The sequence below is a fragment of the Mycteria americana genome, chromosome 1 (assembly GCF_035582795.1).
Source record: "Mycteria americana isolate JAX WOST 10 ecotype Jacksonville Zoo and Gardens chromosome 1, USCA_MyAme_1.0, whole genome shotgun sequence".
NCBI lineage: Eukaryota > Metazoa > Chordata > Aves > Ciconiiformes > Ciconiidae > Mycteria > Mycteria americana.
The window spans coordinates 34,922,340-34,943,134 of NC_134365.1; the positions used below are offsets into that span (position 1 = coordinate 34,922,340).

General features: G+C 36.5%; 1 protein-coding gene across 1 annotated transcript in view; it reads left to right on the top strand.

Annotated features, from left to right (window-relative positions):
• ARID2 (AT-rich interaction domain 2) overlaps nt 1-20,795 on the top strand; it is a 110,679-nt gene that overhangs the window by 87,821 nt on the left and 2,063 nt on the right. Inside the window, exons 16-20 of the mRNA XM_075494459.1 lie at nt 8,328-8,476; nt 13,879-14,017; nt 14,117-14,202; nt 18,554-18,677; nt 18,769-18,860. Of these exons, the coding sequence (XP_075350574.1) occupies nt 8,328-8,476; nt 13,879-14,017; nt 14,117-14,202; nt 18,554-18,677; nt 18,769-18,860 (590 nt within the window). The remainder of the gene's footprint in view (nt 1-8,327; nt 8,477-13,878; nt 14,018-14,116; nt 14,203-18,553; nt 18,678-18,768; nt 18,861-20,795) is intronic.

Below are 20,795 nucleotides of genomic sequence, written 5' to 3' on the forward strand. Positions count from 1 at the left end.
GTCTCAAACAGCTATCAGACTTTCAGATTTTTGAGAAGAGGGGAGTAATACAGTTAACTGTTTAATTTGTATTGGATTAGCTGTTCTATCATGATAATGGAGGAAAAAAAAGAATATTTTCTGTGCTGATAGTTTCTTTTTTACACTATCACTAATATCACTATCATTAATAGTTCCTACATTTTCCATTACCTGTACAAACAGAAATGCTGCCAGCTGGGTATGCCATTCAGAACAGATTTGCAGATCAAAATAACTTGGTTTAATGCCTGCTTCTATGGAAGTTGGCTCATTTTCCTGTCTGTAGGATGCCCTTGCTTTCTTCAAAATTACAGGAGTGTGGGAGAAAAGGAGTTTATTATTTTTGATCTTGGTGTACAATCTAATTTGTTAGCTAATTGCCTTAACCATTACATATGGCTATTTATGAATCGTGTCTATCATGATAATGCTAAGTACTGACTTATAACAGAACCCACTTTATAGTACTCTATTCAGATACAGTGAACATCATAGTTTGGCTTAAGACTTTTAAGGATCTTTACCACTCCTTTAAAATGAATGTGTTGGACTGTAAACAGTTCCAAAATCATTCTGGCCAGCTCTTTTTTTTCCCAAAGCTGCTGAGCAGCTGCAATAGCCATTGTTTTGCCGGAAAAGCAGATGTTAACTATTTCCAATATTGAGTCTGCTTTTAGGAGTATCTTTAAGACATCCAGAAATACTAAGATGTAGCCAAATTCTCGTGAACTCAGTTTGAGTTTTAATGATAACTTGTTTTGAGGTTAGGCCCTCTATAATCTCCTATTTTCTCCCTCCTATTTTGAGAGTGTTCTTGCATGATAAGCAGCTTTCTTGTCCCTGACTTTTTGAAAGGCAGTAGCTAAGGAACACTGTTTTCACTTGAGCATCTGCATTGTTTTACCCTCTCTGCAGTATCTAATGTATACTGGGTGCCTTGCAGAAGAAATAGGAGAACGTGGTTCTTTTTGCAGACAGTGTGAAATGTATTTTATAAATACAACCCAATGGAGAAAAATGGTGAAGGACAGGGAATAAAGGGATATTAGCTATGGCAAAATTACATACCTGCTGAAGCTGTTAGTGTGTGACTTCCTGTTGCTTGTCATCTTAAAATTTTATTTTAAACTAGAGCTTGTATTTCAGAGAAGTGAGAAAGGGATAGAGGAAGAAAATTTGTAATAAAATCACAACCCAACAGGAAGGCTGGAAAGGGAGATGTAGAGGACAGAAGAGGGAGGAGAGTGTTGCTTATGCAACTACAGCAGAATTAGTTGTCATGAACTGCAGAGAGGAGAAAGGGAAGATGCTTGAACTGAAGATAAGGAAGGACAAACAAACACGGGAGGGGAGGGAACAGCAAAGTGAAAACTAAGGAAAGCAAGAAAAAGAGTGAAATCATTCTTAAGGGAATGTAAAAGTTAAGAGAAGATTTGTTTCATGATATGAATGGTAGTTTGAAATGGGCTGGTATACTATATACTTGGGGGGAAAAAAGTTGATTTAAATGGCCTACTAAAATAATGAACATAATATATTTGCTGTTTATGGGACATCCCACAGAGTGCTATCGAAATCCAGTTAGACAAGTACAGGTATCTTCTGTGTATAATCTGTGATTGTTCCATGTTAATTGTACACCTCAGCAGAACTCATTGAAAAATACATATATACTGACTTTAAAGATTTTATTTTTTGTATTTTTATACAAAAATTAGGCTATGGGTATATGGGTTATGTCAGAAGAGGAACATATGATACAGTGTTGCAATTTTTTTTCTTATATCTCCATCTGTGTTTTCTAAGCCTGTGAAATGTAGTCTGAGAGGAGACAGAACTGGTACTTCACTTTCTTGGCTTCCTATTCTTTTATTTCTGTGTTTCCTGCTCCCGGATTATTGCTTTCCTGAGGCATTGTGCTGGACCGGTGGATGAAAAAGAAAAAGAAATGAGCAATTACCTACCTGTACATTTTATTTTCTTTTCCACTTTTTCTTACTCCTCTTCAAACGCCTCCAAAACATCTGTTGAACATAACCATGTTGGTTTGTCCCAATTGGTGTGTGTTTTGAAGGAATGCTCTGATACCATGCCAAGTTCCTAGAAATGAGCAAATCGGATTTAAATTGCCTTATCTGGCTTTTAAAGTAATCACTTCCCTGCTCATCAGTGTCATCCCCTCATAAACAATGCAGTCCCATTTCTCTTAAGGCCACCCACTTGAAACATGCTTGTGTGGAAATTTAGGTGGCAAAAACGGTGTGAGCATTGCCTTAACTATTTGCTCCTGCTCTCTGTTGATTGGGAATCTGAGAATTACCATGCACCAGAAAGCAGGTGTGTAGCCCCAGGAGGTGTAATTCATTCCTAGCCACAGAGCAAATGAGTTTCTCAGCTGGAAGTACTGAAATACAGAATCTCTATGCTTTTATTGCTCTTTGCTTGTGAAGCACACTGTTGCAAGGAGACTTAAGCCTCAGTAATCTAACAACAAGAAAAGAACATTTATTTTAGTACCTACCTATCCACGTGATCCCTTCCTCACACTCAAATCCTACTATATCCATTTTCAGCTTATAAGCTACCTTTTTATATATGTTCATTATCAGGAAGAAGCTAAACATAAAATTTTCAGTAATACCGAACTGTAAATCCTATGATACTTTAATTATTAGTAAAAATATTTTTTACTGTTTAACACTGAGTTAAATGTATTTACTGTGGGTGTGCACGTACTAATGGTGGGAGAAAAAATGCAGCCTAATGCTTTTACACTGCATATGGCTCTATGTTTCGACAAGACCCCCATCATGCTAGGATGCAGTGTATTCTCCTGCTGATGGCACAGTAGGCCTTTTAAATAAAATGGGCAGGTGTCATGCTAAAATAGAGTTATCCATTAATACATAAAGGGAATGGCACGATTTGTGAAATGGAGATGGAGGCCATTTCTGGCCCCAAGCCACAGGGTTTGTTATTCCTACCACACAGGGAGTTCATGTGCATAAAAATAAGTTAGTATCTTTTGTAAACAGTCCATTTTAGTTAGCAGAAAACTCTTAGCTTTACTCTTAGTTTTCATGACTATGCTGGACCATTTTTTTTTTCTTTTCCCTCCTTCCCCACCCCCCAATATCTCAATCTCAAGTCACCCAGTCTTGAGAGAAAATCTCCTTCTGCTTATTAAAAGTAGGCTGTAGTATCTGTTCTGTAAGTAGTCTGTACAAGGTATTAAGGGTTTGTTTTTATGTAGTTTAAGAGTTCAGTGCAAACCATACTGTCAGGGAAAGATCATCCATATCAATGCAGAAGTGTATCCGAGAAAGCAGAATCTTAAGAGGACCATCTGTATTGTTTTATAGTTTATCTATAGTACCAATGTGTAGGGTAGTAACAGACATTATTTTTAGAGTCTATACTTAAGACTAGCTCTTAAAATTTTGCTTGAATTTGAGCACTGTTTCATATTGCAACACTCTACTAATTTTTTTTTAATGTATATTTTTTACTTTATATGCTTAAATTTGTAATTCTTTGAAGACTGCTGTCAAAGAATTTTCCTTCGAAATGAACTGGGTGAGTGACCAAACAGGTGCCTTCAAAGTAAGCATCAGGGATGTAGTTCAAGGAACATACTTTGAGAGTAGTATAGCCAGCATTGTTATCCTTGGCTACCCATCACATTTGTCTCTGCTGCAACATATTCCAGTTTTCATTGGCCCAGGGAGCAAGATGGAAGACTATTCTTTAAAGCATCCTCATCTGCATTTTAAGTCTGTGCAGGCTCTTCATGAGGGTAATACCTTGTTGCTATCTTTTATGTGGTCAATTCAAAAGTGTCATTTTTATCTTGAAGATAAGTTAAAGGTAACTGATAAGGTTAATTAAAGATAAAGTTAACCGGAAAAAAAAAAGTTCAATAGTTGTCTCTACTTTTTACTTTGTACCTCAAAGAATTCTTTACGCATATAGTCACAGCTCTCTGTTGTACAGGAATTGCAATAGCTGGATAATGAAAAAAGCTGCTTTCTGGGATGGAATTGCGCCTGAGCCAGAACCTGCTATGATGGGAAGTCCATTGCAGGGATCCTGATGGATCTTACTTACCAGGCAGCTCCAGTTCAGCTGGGCTTGCTAGCTATGGTTCAACGTTTGCCATGTCTCCATGTTGGACCTTGCCTTCAGCTCTGACACCGAGTACGCTTCTGGTAGAAGAAACATAGTGCCAGAAGAGCCTATCTGATTCCAGCCATGTCCAGTGGAGCTGATCATGGTTCAGTCTTCATGCAAGAACAAAATCTACCCAGAAAGCAGAATGACTGCATTTATACAGCACTGAACCTGAGCTAATGCAGGCCACAGCTGGTGTTGTGTTTGAGATGTCCTTAATTTGCAGTTCAGGTGAAGAGCCCACAAGTAATGGAACAGTGACTGTGGTTGGTTTTTCTGCTTTCCTTAGTACATGGTCAGTGAGGTTTTATCTCTGTGAGATAAACTATTGATGGCCAGCAACCTGCATAACTCAGCCAGCTTTGCACAGAGGATATTGAAGTCACAGAAATCCTAACTTCTGTCATCAAGACTTGAGATTTTGCATCTGTGCGCCGGCACTGCAAGCTGAGACATGCCTTGTGGCAAGATCTTGCTGCCAAGACCCTAGTAATCAACAACAGGGAAAACAGAAAAGCTCCTGTAAAGCATGTAAAGGAATTCAGAAGTCAAATTTAGAACTTGGTATTTTAGAGGTTGCCATCAGAAACTGGATTAGGGAAAAAAATCGAGTTGTCAGAGAATGGTATTTCTGTGCCTATTTTCAAAAAGTTGCTTCAGACTACCCTGCATCTTGTTACCTTTCATGCTGAAGTAATTTCTTTGTGCAGTGTATTAATTTTGGCTCCTGTAACACAATTTGCTATCATCTGAAACATTGCACCCAGAAACATGTCAAGCATAGTTACTGGCAGGTCAGTTTATGTGGAATTCATTGTCATTTAGGGCAAACTTTGCAGAATAGCTTAGATCCTTTGAGACAGGAAATCACTAAATATAAATGCATTCTTTATATGTGTGTATATATAATACAAATATATATTTAGCTGCTCTGCTTCTGTTAGTGTTTATTTTCTAAAAAAATTTTGTATTTATATCCTGCATAAGGACTCCTAAGTCCTTAAAATGTCACTCAGTGAACTTATGAAAGGGGTTGTATGATTTGGTTATGTATTTCAAAAAAAGAGATAGGTGATGCTGCTCGAGGTACCTTTCAGTCCCAAGATCCAGTGAGGTCTGATTTGCAAAAGTACCAAGTGGTGGCAATTGCAGATCATATCATGGAGAGGCATAATCTGAATATAAAAAGATGCCATGAAATGCTTTCAAGTATAGTAGAGTACTGGATGTTTGATTTCTTGAGGAACCTGGAATCATTAAATGTTTTTGCTAGAGGAGGAAACTTTGTGACATTTTTATGCCATGGGGAAATATTTTTCAATATTTCTTCTCCCAGAAAGACTTTATTAGGAAAAATGAAATGTCTATCATAGTTCCGTATGTTAAAGAAATAAGTGAGTTTACGTAGTCACTGCGTATCAGTACTGTAAACTAGGTAGCACATAGCAAGTATTTCTAGGTACATTTTTGGAAAAAAGGGAGTTTCATTTCTGAAAAACAAAGACTATACCTAATTTTAGTGATGTCCCGTGTATCATGCATTACTAAACCGATACATGAAAATAGGGAAGAGAAAAAAAAGAAAACAAAATCTAGCAGTATTTCTGATCTCTTGGAACGAAAAGAGGAAAGCTTTGAGATGTTCAAACATAGAACTTCTGTTTCTAAAATAAAACCTAGGAAAACAAATGTAACTTCACTCTATCTGTTGATTTTAAAATATAATCAGCACAGTTGATAGGCAAGCAATAAATTTGACTTAAAAATACATGGAAGTTGTAACTGCCTAATGCTACAAGTTTGAGTGAAACTAGTCTGCTTGGCAGTACAGTAGTAATAAGAGAATTCTAAACAACAACAATTATTTTACACTTTTCTTTTCAATTTATCAGCCTTTTTTTCCTCACTGGAAAAAAAAAAAAAGCATAGAAAGAAATGGGAGTGGAAATGGAATTTTAACTTTTTGTCCTGAAAATTGTTTCCCTTTCTGTGCTCTTTCATTTTCAGCGTGTAACATTTTGTGTTGTATATCTCAGATCTCCTTGTTTAAAATAAACAATTTTTTAATGAGATGGTATTAAAGCCTTTCAATACCACTAGGAGAGCTTGCCAGAAAAACCCTTGAGAAAATTCATAATTCTGGATTAATTGCAGGGTTTGCTTAGAATGGAGTAAATAATACATGAACCACACATTGAATGATAAGAATTAAATGAAATACTGAATTCATTCAGTAAGCTCACTCTCTCTCCAGCACATTAAATGAGACAGAAGTTCTATAGGGATAAAAAGTCGCATAAAGACCATCATAATGTATTGATAGCAGGATGCCAAGTGAAGATTACAAAACAAGCTGTACTGCTGACACTTGGTTTTACTTTCAGCTCCGTTTTAAAAATGCCTCGTTAAAGGGGCGTTGATCTTAAAAGGCTCCACTTGTGTTTACCTTTTTTGTTAAAAGATATATTGTGAAGATTCATTACCCAATCTGTAAAATATCTTAGAGGTCTTTAGATGAAAATCACTGCAGAATTCAAAATAATTTGCTGTTATGACTAATGGACTCAAGAGTCCCTACAACTTTTCACACACGCAGATCACAGGCATCATACAATAGTTGTGCTGTGTTCAGGAGTTTTGCTGAGTTTTGTCTTTATTTTTATCAGGATTTATGCTTGGACATGGGAAGTGGTTTGGTTTTGATGAGACTTTTTTGCTGTCCTTTTGGTCATGGTATTAGCATTGTACAATCTGTGATAGTTATTAACTTGTTACCTTGTGTGACTGTTGTCCATAATGCCAGTGGAGAGCAGCAGGAAGAAAACTTAAGATCAGTATGCAAATGAAATGTCAGAAGTTGCATTTAACTGTTTCTTTACAGTTAAAGTCTAAAGCTATTCAGTAACAGAGCTGTAAGGATGTAAACAGAGTATTGTGTGCACCATTTGAACATGCTTCTTTTATAATACTCTTAAACACAGACTTTGAAAGTAGTTTTGTTTGGTCTCTTTAAGAGAGTGTTACGTTCCTTTTCTAACAGTAGGGAAGAAAAAGATGTTAGGTCTTCATTGCTACATAATATTCAAAAGCTTAATTTGTTTATTGTCATCATCTTTATAAATATCTAGCTTTATAAATATCGAGCCTTCTAGGAAAAAAGAAAGAAGAGAAACAGTGTTCTGGCAAACACTGTTTCGAAATGGGGAAGTCCAGCATTCAGTATCTGTTGTTCAGAAAAAAAAATTACATAGTTTGGCTTTGTTTTTAACTTTTTAAGGTCACTTTTAAGATAGTTTTTATTCGCTGTTAAAATAAGTGTCTTGTAGATATTGCAGGGGAGCAAAGGAAACATCTTCCTTTCTGAAATGTTTGTATTTCACTGTATACAAGTTGTATGGCATGTTTAGGCATTCTGGGCATGTGGTGTTCTGTATAAAGGCGCATGTGCTGGCTGGTTTTAGCTTAAAGGAGCTTAAAGAATTATGTAATTTGCCAAGTTTTATAGAGAAAAAGGTATGTCGTAGTTTGAGCCTACTGGTCTTTGATAGTGTTTCTTCAGCACTGTTTAATTTACCTTTTTCTTACATACTCTGTAACACAGGCTGATGTGTACTAACATGGCAGCTCAAGAATTCCACAGATGCAGCACATAAAACCATTTCATCAAAGAACAAAAAGCAGTTTTAGATGTATCAGTGCTCATTTTACTTCTTTCAGCAATATTTTCTCCTACATTTACATAGGAAAGCAAACTACTCCCTGTGGTAATGATATTGCAACCCCTTGAGTTTGCATGGTTTTTTCTAAAATACAAATAAAGCCTTTGCAAAATAATGCTAACCTTTGTCCACTAGTGCCCTTGAGAAATTCCTTTGCAGTCATAATTCTGTATTTGAATTTGGGCCTAAGGTTTAGTAATTTGAATATTAGAAAGTTCTGCATAAATACTACGGTGTAAAAGTTGTATGTCCATTGTTATTGTGTCTATTAATGCTTATTCAGAGTTCAAAGTGTTAAAATCTGAAAACTTGTGGTTGATTAAAGTGTAAAACAAAAGATCTTTGAACGAACAGTAAGCTGTATGTCAAGTCTTGAAATAAGCCCTGTTTAAAACTGTGTTTTAACTTTTTCTACAGAGCACACCTGCAACGTCGATACCAACAGTGCAAGTACAGGGCCAGCAGATCAATTTGCAGCCGCCTTCATACACTGCAGCAAGTCAGCATGCAGAGCAAATGAAAAAACCTGGACAGAACTTCATGTGTCTGTGGCAATCTTGTAAAAAGTAAATGGCTCCTTTATTTAACTACCTTGTACTAATATTTAACAGATGCTTGTATATAGAAGGTGATTCTGCAAGTTCTATCCATTCTGTTTCCTTAAGTTACCTTATACTTTATCAGAGGGGAAAAGAAAAAGTGAAAAGTGTTGAGGAAGCTGAAGATGAGATGGGAGAGTGCAAGACATTTAACTGCCCTCAATTATACTTCAGAGCATAAAATCAGTATGATGTGGCTTTCTTTTAATATATTGATTCTTCAGGAATAAATAAAATACTGCCATGTAGTTAAGTTAAAAAAAAAAAAATCCTAGCTCTGAAGCTTGTTCTCTGTATTACAAATACAAAAATAGTTACTGTACTCCAGTTACAAATCATGTCTTGACATTTTCTTATGTTTCCAGCTTTTAATCTTTCTGGGGTTTCCAGTTTTGCAAGAACAGGGTGTTGCACTTCTATGTCCTGGTCAAAGTCTTATTTAGATTATGACTAATTTTAGTAATTATGATACCATTTGTGTGCCACAGGACTCCATTGTCATGAAAGGAAATAAAAAGGAACTTAGCCTTAAGACTAGATAGCAATGATTAGACTTTTTTTTATTTGTTGTTGTCCTTAAAAGAGAGAGGAGTGAGCTAGCAGACTTTTGGATGTAGGCTTATAAAAACATGATACGACCCTTGTTAACAGTATGTATATCTTGACACTGATTTTTGAAATAACATAGGTTTGTGAATATGGTTAGTTTTCAGTGAAGGGTACAGATTGGTGAAAAAAAGGAGTTGTCAAATAGCCACTTTGAAAACAGTGAGAGAAAATGCATAATGTATAGGATGGGCATGAAAAAGGGTGAGACACTTCATCATTGTAGGACAGGACAAAGGGAGCATAAAGACGAGCTGATTTGGCAGAAAGCTGATGTGTAGACATTCAAAAAGTTGGGATGAAATGATGGAAAAGTTTGAATCTTTGGAACTGATGGTGAAAATGAGGCATTTGAACAGAATTAGAGGAATACTGAAGGACAGTTAATCTGTAGACCCCTGAAGCTGTAATTTCTGTTTCTTTCATTCCTTACAAACGTAATTCAAAGATCATTAGGTCAATGCAAAACATACGGATTTTAGATAGGAGTCTGACTGGTACTGTAGAGATCTGGCGCTTTTTAAATAATTGCCCTGTTTTCACCTTAAAAGTGATTTTTGTTTCTTTGGTAGGTGACGCTTCTCTATGTAACAAATACATGTAAGGCTTTACTTACTTTTTACTCCTTTAATACTAAAAATATAACCACAGAGCCATACTCTACTGGCTGTGCAATAGATGCATAAACACCTGTGTTGGTACAAGAATGGGTTGTACTGAGGTGGAAAGGAAAAGCTGGGGTGCTTTCTTAGCAGAAGCCTTGCCAATTTATATCATCTTTAAGAGTTTGCTGAACTACAGTTTTGAAGCATAAGTTAGTCACCAACTTTCTTCTATGTCTAAAGTTATGTAGGATGAGTTGTTTAGAGTGGAGATGACATCTAACCGTGGAACGAGCTGATGTCACATGTGAACTGGGATGTGAATATGTGCAAACAAGTTTTGAGGGAGGAGGAACAACAACACAATTATGATTACCTTACATTATCAGTCTTTTTGTAAGCCTATCTTAAAATACTATTCCAATAAGTTTTCCCGAGACTGAAGTTAAGGGCTACAAGGCCCGTATTTTACAAGTTGATCTCTACGTTTTATTTCAAAATAGTGTATTATTTCTGTTGCTTTACTTTCTCCTGTCATTACTTACTGTACTGGTTTTTGTTCATGGTTAAGTTTCACTATTTTCAAAAGCCTTCAGAGATTTTGCATTGACAGATTGTGGTCCATGTGACACACAGCTCTTGTTCTTATGCTCTCTCGCTTTTAAAATATTTATTTCAGCTCCAGCCTAAAAACAGTTTAGATAAACATTACACTCAGCCTTCTCTGTGGTGAAGAGAGAATCAAAATGTTAAGTTAGCATCTTCCTCAAATGTATATTGTTTATTCAATATTCCTTCAACAATCTGATTAAAAACAGGAGTATCAAATCTGTAGGCTTCCTCCTTCTAACAGACATAAAGAAAAATCTGGAATTGCCACCTGTTATCGTAACTGTTTTATTTATAGCTCTCAATCTTAGCTGTTTTTATTGACTTGTTTAAGCAGGAAACAAGATTTGTTTGAGTTGGTCATTAGTCTATGTGAACTTGACATCCACTACTTGGTTTCATTCATGATTGCTTAGCAATTTTTTTTTTTCCCTAGGTATTAAGCAGGCAGGTTCATCATGGTAGAACGATAGAACAGTGTTTCTTTCATGGTGTTCACAATTAACTGTAAAGGTATGGCAGGAGGCAAATTTGATACAGTCATTTGCACCTGTTTTCTCTATGCATGTTCTTTAGGTTAATTCTCACAACATGTTAGCACTAAGCTTCCCTTCCAGGATGTATTGCAGAAGGCAGTGAAGGCCTTCAAAAACATTTTACTGAGAATCAGAATAAATACGAATACATAAAATAGTATGTTCTTTTCCTGCTCACTAACTTGGCTGTTGCAGTCAGCAACATTCCAGTGGTGTGGGTGTGGGTTCTGCTGTTTTGTTTTTTAGAACTGAATTGGGAAACATTATACCAAGATTTTGAAATAAAATGCAACAGATTTAGTAGTGTCTGAAGACCACAACCAGATCAGGCCCGATTATGCAAATAGTTGTAATGATTGGCTTCTCACAGATGTTTTCAGGTTTAGTAGCTGAAGTGGCAGTAAAACTCTAAAAGGTGTCAGTCAGCACCCTACTTTGCATTGAGGATGTAACAGAAAGTAGGTGTTTTCCTTTGAAGTTCAGCTGTCTGCAAGTACTGCTAATTGTATTCAGCTTACTTTAAAAGCTGCTATTTTGTTTCACAGGTAGGCAGGAGATGTCTGCTCTTGAATTGCTTGTATTTAAAAAGTAAATTGGAAATGCTGTTGAATCTCCACTGCCTGTCAAGTCAGCTATTAGCTTAATGTTCTGTTCAGCAGCTGAACAGAATGATGGAGAAATTAAGTGGGAAACAAGACTCTAGACTCAACTGACCGTATTCTCAGTACTTAAGCTTTTTTTTTTATTACTATGTTTAGGTGTTTCTTTAAGGAAAAATAGTTTTTTCTCTGCAAAATCGTAGTAAATTTGAATCTTCTTAGATCAGTGATTGAAGTACAACACTGAATGTATTATACAGTGAATGAACCAACATAGCTTTGTTCATTCCTAAAGAAATAGCCTTATTTTTCTTAAAGTTTTGCCATGTTGAATAAAATGTTTTAAACTACATTTTGGGTCTCACTTATGCCATGAAATTTGTTTCATCCATGCCAGGAGTTGTTCATAAATAGGTTTGTGCCAGGCTTAAGTTTACATACTGACTTTATCCTTTATTGTGGAAAGACCTTTTTCTGTCCTCTGAAACATCAACTTTTGCTGTTGAGCCAATGTGGATGTAAAACATTTTATTTTAATTTCCTACTTATGGGCTATCTGGACCAACAGCAAAAGGCAGGTATTTCTCGTTCCCAGCTTCCCTTCAGTAAGAGCTGACTGGCATGGAAAAGATGAATGCTTTTTAAGAGAGTAGTATTTATTGCCTATGCAGAAGGTAATTGCTGTATTGCAAGTGGTTATTGCAGTAGGATTCAGTCTGTAACTAAGACTTGTCTCTGGGAGAAATTAGCTCTTTGACACCTTTATGGGGTTCAGGTAACAGTATCTGTACACTTAGGCCTACATATCGATTGCAAGTATGTTTGCCTAATGGACAGTATTGAGTGGTAGGATGTGGAACGAGGTGGCTGGATTGAAGCACCTACTGATCTGCTATTCATATGCTGATTAGAACTTGTTCATAAATCACTGCTGTAGGTTTAAGATGTTGCTTCATCCTTGGCTGCTTGCTGTAAGTCTCTGATTGGAGGTCATCTCCCTCTTGGCACTGTTCAGCCCAGGGAGTTCAGTCAAACATCGTAACACAAATACTTTTCTTGTTAACTGAAACTAAAATAGTGGCATGTGAACTGGAGTGGCTGAGGTGGATGCATGTGTTTCCTCTTCGGTGAGACTGCTGTGCCAGTGGCATCGGTCCAGCAAGTGTGTGAAGACAGCTGGTGGTAATGACTTCCCAAATGGCAGCACCTAGGTTTCTAGACCTCTTCTGTCCAAGCCTTAACTGGGTGTTGATGAGCTGGGTTAGTTGTATCGAAATGAATTGCAAGCAGCTAAATCTTTTGTTTATTTTGGCCATTTTTTTCTCTGTTGAATTAAGGGATGTAATTTGTAACACTTGAGATATGTTTTAAGGTATATCTAGACTAAAAAAACCACACTTTGAGTAATTCACTATTTTTATTTAATATTGTTTGAAATATAGTGGTTCTCCATTACCATCTGATATATATTAAAATAACACATCTTTTGTGTAACAATTTGAAAATACAGATCTAAGAACTGTTTAAGAACTATTGACTCACCGGTATTTTGAGGTGGCATTCACAGTGAGTTGTAACTTTTCTACCACTCTGAAATGGAAGAAAGAAAGCCCTTGTTGGACTGAACTCATTGTAAGGTTATGTCACACCTCAGCTCTCACCAAATAGAACATACAGAAAACACAAAATATACTGTTGAGAGTATTACAGGGCCAGGCTTAGGACAGCTTCATCTTTTCTGTTGATGCAGAAGCACTTCATTTGCTGTCCTCATGTCCTGTGCTTTGGGGCTGTCAGCAGGCAAAGTGCTTATTCTGAGGTTTTGGAAAGTCATTTAAAAATTGAGGTTTAAGTGAAGATGTTAAAAAGGGTCACACAAGTGGCATTTTTCAACTTCTGTGTGTTGAAAATGCCATCTAGCCATTTTCCCAATATTTAGAATTCACGTGCTAAAGAGCACTAATTTTAGATCGCTCTCAATACTGCATGCTTGTCAAAACTGATGGAATAAGAGATCAAATAGAATGAATGGCGTGCATCGCTTTTTCCCAATTAAAGTTTAAATAAGGTCTGAGTATGACTGCCAGTAAAGAACGAAAACGGGAAAACGAATACATAAAACCCAACTTTTTTTAGCTGTTTATTACTGTATTTTGCTTGTATTGCAGAGAACGCATCTGTTGGAATTAACATGCATTATTTCTTTGGTAAAGTATAAATAGAAAAATAGAAGCATGATATTTCAATTGGATTTGGCAAAATCATACTGCCATTTATTGGTAGCTCAGTGGTTATATATGTACATGGTTTTCCTTTTAAAATTTGACAACTTTTCATTTATCAATGCATGTCTCGTTTCAGAAAATGGGGGGAAAAAAAAAAAACCAACTTAAATTCCCCTCTCCCTCTTTTCGTAGGTGGTTTCAAACACCATCGCAAGTTTTCTATCATGCAGCAACTGAACATGGAGGAAAAGATGTCTACCCAGGGCAGTGCTTATGGGAGGGATGTGAACCTTTCCAGCGGCAGAGGTTTTCCTTCATTACCCATTTACAGGTGCAGATTTTCTTTCACATATTACTTCAGAAAATAGTAGGAATTTAATGGTAAATTTTCACACACCTTTCTCACTGTCTTTCTCTTTTCCCCAAGCAGGATAAGCACTGTTCCAGAGATGCTTTGCTTGCAGGATTAAAGCAAGATGAACATGGACAAGCAGGAAATCAGAAGCCTTCCAATAAGTAAGAGACCTGAGCCTCATTAGCAGTAGTGAAGATAAGAGGATTAGAAATTATTGGAAGAATTTGGGTATTTATAACTTGGCTTATAAGGTGAAACTCTGCATTTGTAGAGTCTACAACAGCAATCAAATTTGAGGTCTATTACAGTAAGACAAAATGGGGAATAGATTCTGATGGGGGAGTTGTGGTTGCAGTTACTATAAAAAGAGCAGGTAATTCTTTAAGGTATATGGTCAATACTCTGTAATGAATGTTGTTCTTAACATATTCACCTGATTTTTCCCAACTGGACAGCATTTTATAACTTTTTTTGTAACAGGAAAGCGCTTGTAATCCAAATGGAAAGTTATTTGTTGTGTACAGTTCAGCTGTTTCATGCAGTTGAGATGGACTGTAACTTGCTGTATTCCTTCCAGCTTTGTGGTCTAAATTTGGGCTGATTTGATCCAGGGACTCTTGTAATAAACTTTCCTTTAAACAAGCAAACAAGATAAATACCAACTCTTCTGAGTCTTCTAATTTTGTGCTGCTACCTGGAATCAGATTTGGCTCTCCTCTTTCCCAAAATTATTTCAACCATCTGGAATTAATACTGGAGAGCGCAGCCCCACTGCTGTGGGATTGTGGGGATGGTTCTGTTAATATTGGAGTTATTCAGGGTTCAGTTACTTGTATAAGTGTATTAAGACTAGGTCTTTGTTAGTAACTAACTGGAATCTCTTTGTTGCAAGCTAAAGATGTAATTACATGGTCCCAGGCAGATTTTTGCTGTCTGTTCTGTGGCTAGTTAAATTGCTACCAAGCTGCTGGAGGCAGCAGAGAAAGTTGAGTATGAAAGCTGAGAAATTTAGTTTGGGAGTCCATTTATTTTTTAATATAAACAAACTTCTTAACACAGACTTATGATTGCATTATGGTGTGTTGTTTTATCACACTGAACAACATTCAGACCTCTGAAAACCACAAAATGAAGAATGATGGTAATGTAGTCTTAAATGCTTGGTAAGTGGGAAGCATAGGGCTGATACCATCTACTAGCATGTTGTGATCTCAACTCTTGCCTTTTCAAAAATGGTCCATCACACAGATAACACATCCAGTAGCTCTGTGTCCTCACAGGCTTCCTTAAAATTGGCACAGGTACTCATATTAGAAAAAATGTTCATACATCCCCTCTTCTAAGGCAGAATTCCCTAATTAGGTCAGATTCAGAAAGTAGGAATTTATGTGCATAACCAGGTCTTGCTGAAGTATAGAGTCTGCAATATCACAAGATACTAAGGATGTGATTTCAGAATACAAGTTGAAATAAGAGCATTCCACTACTCAAAGTAGGATGTTTTGGCTTTTCCTGCCATCCCTTGTTCCTTCTTGTGGCTATGCACTGCTTACAGTGAGAGAACTAGCTTTAGTTTTTGTCTGATTGCACAGTAAATCAATTCTGTTTTTTTTTTAAAAAAAACCTAATCAATCAAAAAAATGGTTTTGCCAGATGAGTGGAATACACTTGCCTTCCAGTCAGTTGAACACCAGTACAGGAGGTGGGCTGGAACAAAAGAAAAGGATGAGACCTTTCTCTGTCAGCACTCATGACAGTTAATACACTCAGCTGTTTTATGAAATCATAGATTCCTTGTTTGTTACTTTTACTCTCTTCCCTCATGTCTCCATTACTCCTTTTTTACCAAAGAAGAAATCAACAAACAGGAATATTTTGATTATATGTAATGTGTAAACCACATAATCTTACAGTGCTCCCACAGACTTATGTTTGCACAACTGAAAAGGGCATCTAGCAACATGAGAGAGACAAGACTCAATAATTTGCTTTCCAGAATCAGTGGCTTGTCAAATGAAACCCTAAGCTCGCTCCAACAGGTAACATCAAGTTGGCTTACATGGTCATGTCTGGAAGCTGACTTAGAAGGTTTTGGCTTAATTTACATTTTGTTGAGTCCTAGAAACTTGTGAGATATTTCAGCACACCACTGATAGTCCATATGACTAAACTCTTGTATGGAGCTGAAACAACTTAAAGAACTGCTGCTGAGATGAAGCATGTATAAGCCATCAACTTTTAGGCATTAATTAGGCCAACTTTCTTCACTTAATCCCTCACCATTTAGTAAAACTACACCTACCTCGGAGAGTGCAGATAGAGTGAGTGTTATTGGTGCTGGAAGTAAAATCTGTGGAACGCAGTGTAACAAACAAGGGCCCATTCCCCTAATCGTCATTTCTGTCTACCATAACACCATACATACTTGAAAAAAATCTGTAATGGCTTTTGCTAGAACCAGGTAGGCAAAGCTAAGCTGCATTACGGAGTTGGTTGTATACCTTAATTCTGTATTTCTTTGCTTTTAAAGTTGTATTATATTAACTCTTCCTCTTCTGGTTTTCAGAGGTTAGCTGAATATATTACATTCTGGAAGGTCAGGTAGCACTAGCAATTAACTGTATGTTGACTGTAGCTTTGTGCATTTGAATCTTTTTGGATTCACGTTATTTTTTTTTCCTTGTTGCCGCTGACGCAAAGGTGGTAGCGTGAGCTACCAAAAATATTTTTCATGCACTGGGGGAGTGGGGCAGGAGATAACTTTAAATCACAAGATGAATGGTATGGTTTGAAGTTAAGTTGATAATATAATATAAGAAATTCAAGAAATCTAGATGTTTCTTGAGAGATGCTTGCCCACAGGCACGTCAGTCCACTTGATGTCTCAGTAACTTTTTATCAACTTCTTTATTTCCAAAATCAAAAAGAGAAGACAATCTTTTAATAGCTGCCTAATTCATTGCAATTGTCCCTTTTTCAATATTTCTAGAATCAAGGCAATAGTACTTCAACTTTCTAAAATATATAGTATGATAGCTGTTGAAGAGAGACATTTGGAACAGCCTCTGTTGATGAATCCTTGTTCTTCTCAATATAAGGAAAACAAAAATGGTCCAGAAATTAAAAATGAAGATGATAATTCCTTTACTGTGGTACTCAGTCTCCTATAAACATATGTCATTGCCCAACAGTTTCTTAATTCAGCCTCTGCCCTTCTCCCTTGACTTCATAAAGGTTTTCAAACTTTTATTTCCATTCAGGGAGGACGACAGTGTGATTATGACCTGAGTTTTTAGGGAGGAGTCTGTCTGTTACTACTTATTAATTTTCTGTTTTGTGGTTTAAAACCACTCATATGAACCCTTTTTCTAATTTTTAACTAGGTTTCCTTGTTGTTAGAACTTCAGATTATGAAGAAAGTCTCTCTGAATAGAGAATTCAAATTTTATTCTTAGAATATTCACTTACAGTGAAAGATGCCTAAAGAATACTCTTACAGGCTAACTTTAATTTTAAAAAATGGAACATTTACATTTGATTTATGCTACCTTTGCAATTAAGCACTACCGTATATTTCTAGTATATTCAGATGTTCTAATCAGGTTCTACTAGGGTATTAAAAGACTTCATAATAATATTGTTCAATACATTGAAGTGTGGTGATACTTTTCACCATTGATACTGCAAAACTTTCCTTTGAGATGACATTATGAGTCTTGCTCATTAAGTGAAGTTGCATATTTATACATTCTAAACTCTAATTGTATGAGTAATTTCAAAGTTTTGCATGAAACAGAGCTTTGACTTCAGTGTTAATACTGAAAATGGAGAATTTGCTTCCGCTATGTTTGTTATTTGTACCAGCTTTATAAAATAGCCTGCTTAATTTATTATTCTCAGTCTGAAAACTGCAGTAACAGGTAATTGGTTTCACAAATGTTTGATCTGATTTAACAATTAGATGTTTTATGTTTTAGATCATAACTTAAGTCATGTTACTTTATATTACTCCTCACTAACCGCAGTTAATATGTATTTTATATTGTCTTAGTGTCTAATGGTCCCGATGAGCTGTGTCAACTTTGAATAGCTATATTTTAAGGACATTCTCTGACCAAATCTCAGATGACATTTACATAGCTGCTATCACAGTTTCTGTTAAATCCTGTCTGATAAAACACTCCTTTAAATAGGTACACTTCAGGAAGTACCTATGTCATTAGTACAATATATTACTTTTCCATCACAAATGTCATGGGTGATGAGCAGTACTTCTTCAAGAGAAGTGTTTTTTCACATAAAATAAAGCCCATGACTCTTCTGAAAGCTTTGCAGTAAGGTTTATCTCTGTGGAAGCAAAAAGCAAATCACATAGCAGCACCAAGTATTAATGGATCTTTGTGTCTCTGTTCAGATAGGTTAAAAAATTGTCAAAATAAATTTTCAGAGTTGTTAATCTTCTAGAAAGTGGTGCAAAGCTTATTTTTATTAATTCTTTCTTTACTAATGTAGGCAGCCAGCTGCAGGGGGTACTGCCTCTACTCCCAGAGCACAGAAGGCCATTGTGAATCATCCGAGTGCTGCCCTAATGGCATTAAGGAGGGGATCAAGAAACCTTGTCTTCAGAGATTTCACAGTTAGTATTGTTTGACTCAAATATTAGATATTAATTGTTGCCTGCCACTACAGGGTTTTTACTTTTTTTTTTTCCCTCTTTACTTCTGTAGGATGAAAAAGAGGGACCAATAACTAAACACATCCGATTAACAGCTGCCTTAATATTAAAAAATATTGGTAAATATTCAGAATGTGGTCGCAGGTAAGCATCGTATGATTCTTCTAATACCAGTGGGCAATGTTGTTTCTGTTCTTTTAAGTACCAAACAATAGGTAGGTTTTAACTATCCTTTAAAAAAAAAAAAAGTATATTGACAGTACGATTTCTCTATCAGTTCTGCACTGTTTAGTTCCCCACACAAGTGCTCAGCATCATCTCACCTAAGACAGTATTTGTGGTCTAGACTTTTGAAATGGGTCTGGTAAATTTGACAGGTTAACTTTTTGCAGACAGATGAGAGAAGCCTTCGCTGTGGGTCTGTCCCCTTTCCTCCTGAAGGCAGTACTGCATGACTCTGAAAATTAATTCTTCTGTAAGCAACTTCCCATTGATAGTACCCTTTTATCTCAGCTTGAGAAAGGCGAATGAGCTCTTAAGAGCGTTTTCTTAAGTTGTGGAGTAACACACAGTTGCATTCCATACTTGCTGCCTCTCTGTTGCTTTTCCCCTCCAAACCTGGGTTAACTCTAATAAATGACTCAGTCAGCTTTCCTCTCACTTGTAGGAGATCCTTCAGTAAGTAAATAGAGCAATACTGGCTTGTGGTACTAAGCGGGAAATGTTCTTTATGATGCAGAAGGAGTAGTAGTTACTTACTGTGCCAGTAATCACCATGCGTGCCGCTTGTGTTTTTTCCAAGAATTTATAAGCTGAGTGTTTTCTTGGTTTTGTTTTGCGTTGTTTCAGCTTCCTAATAGCAGAAGTAATTATTTCCATTAAGAATCTGTTAATTTTGTCTGTTCTTCAAAAACCTGTCAATAGGGAGGAATTTCCTAGTTGTAGTTCTAAACAAAAGAGTTTTGATACTGGTCGTAGAAACCCTCTGCTGTCTTCAGCTACCTAATTGGGGGTTGTAGTGAAGACAGAGACAAACTCTTCTTGGAGAGCGTAGTGAAAGGGATGAGGGGAAATGAGCAGAGGTTGCAGCAAGGGAAATTCCAGTTAGATATTGTGAGTAAAAAAAATAATCACAAGAGTCGATTGAACATGGGAACAAGTTCCCCAAAGAGGCTGTGCAATCTCTATCCTCTTAGATATTCAGAACCCAACTGGATATAATTTTGAGCAAGGTGATCTAGCTAAGGAGTTGGGTCTGCTTTGTTAGACCACATAACTTCAGAGGTTCCTTATAACCTAAATTAGTCTTTGATTTCAGTTTTCTCAGATTTAAGAAATCTTTGAAAGTTTAGGTCTTTAAAGTATAATATTCATTAATTATTTTTGTAGCACTTTTCTAATGATTAATTCTGAATATTCTTGTATCTTTCAGTGTTAAAAACCCACAAAAAGTTCCCTTAAGTCAAACACGGAACAAGTTTTGCTATTAACTTTAACATTGGTAATATCCTCGAGTATTTTCCTCTGCCAGGTCCCTGTAAATATGTATTGTATACGTGTCACAGAAATAGTGTTCCACATACTGATAAGGTGTTTGTGGGATTTTCTGTGCTGTAGTATATCCTTCTTCTTTACAGGTGTTGGTGTTACTTATGGGCCATGATGGCTTGAATTTAGTTTTTGCTATTTAAGCGCACAGTTTCTCTCACAAGATGTGAACAAGTAGATACTGAACAAAAGAAGGCACAGTCTCCTCTGAAAGCTTTGCCTAGTTCACTTTTTTTGAACTAAAGAACAGGGCTGAAGATTATTTTTAAAGCATGTGTGTTGTGCTTTGTCCTGAGAATTGGCTGATTTCCGTAATGATTTGTGCCACAGCTGTCAGTGATCGTGAGGGACGATGCCCATCTCTGAGGCAGGGTCTTCCATTCTGACAGTCTGCTGGAGAACTGGGAGTCCTTACCAGAGCAACAGTGTTGATAGTGGGCAGAAGCTTTCTTAGTTACTCAACCAGCATTTGCCTGAGGCGTCTCATAATTTGTTATGTCCACACTTCAGTTATTTTTACTTTAAGCTAGC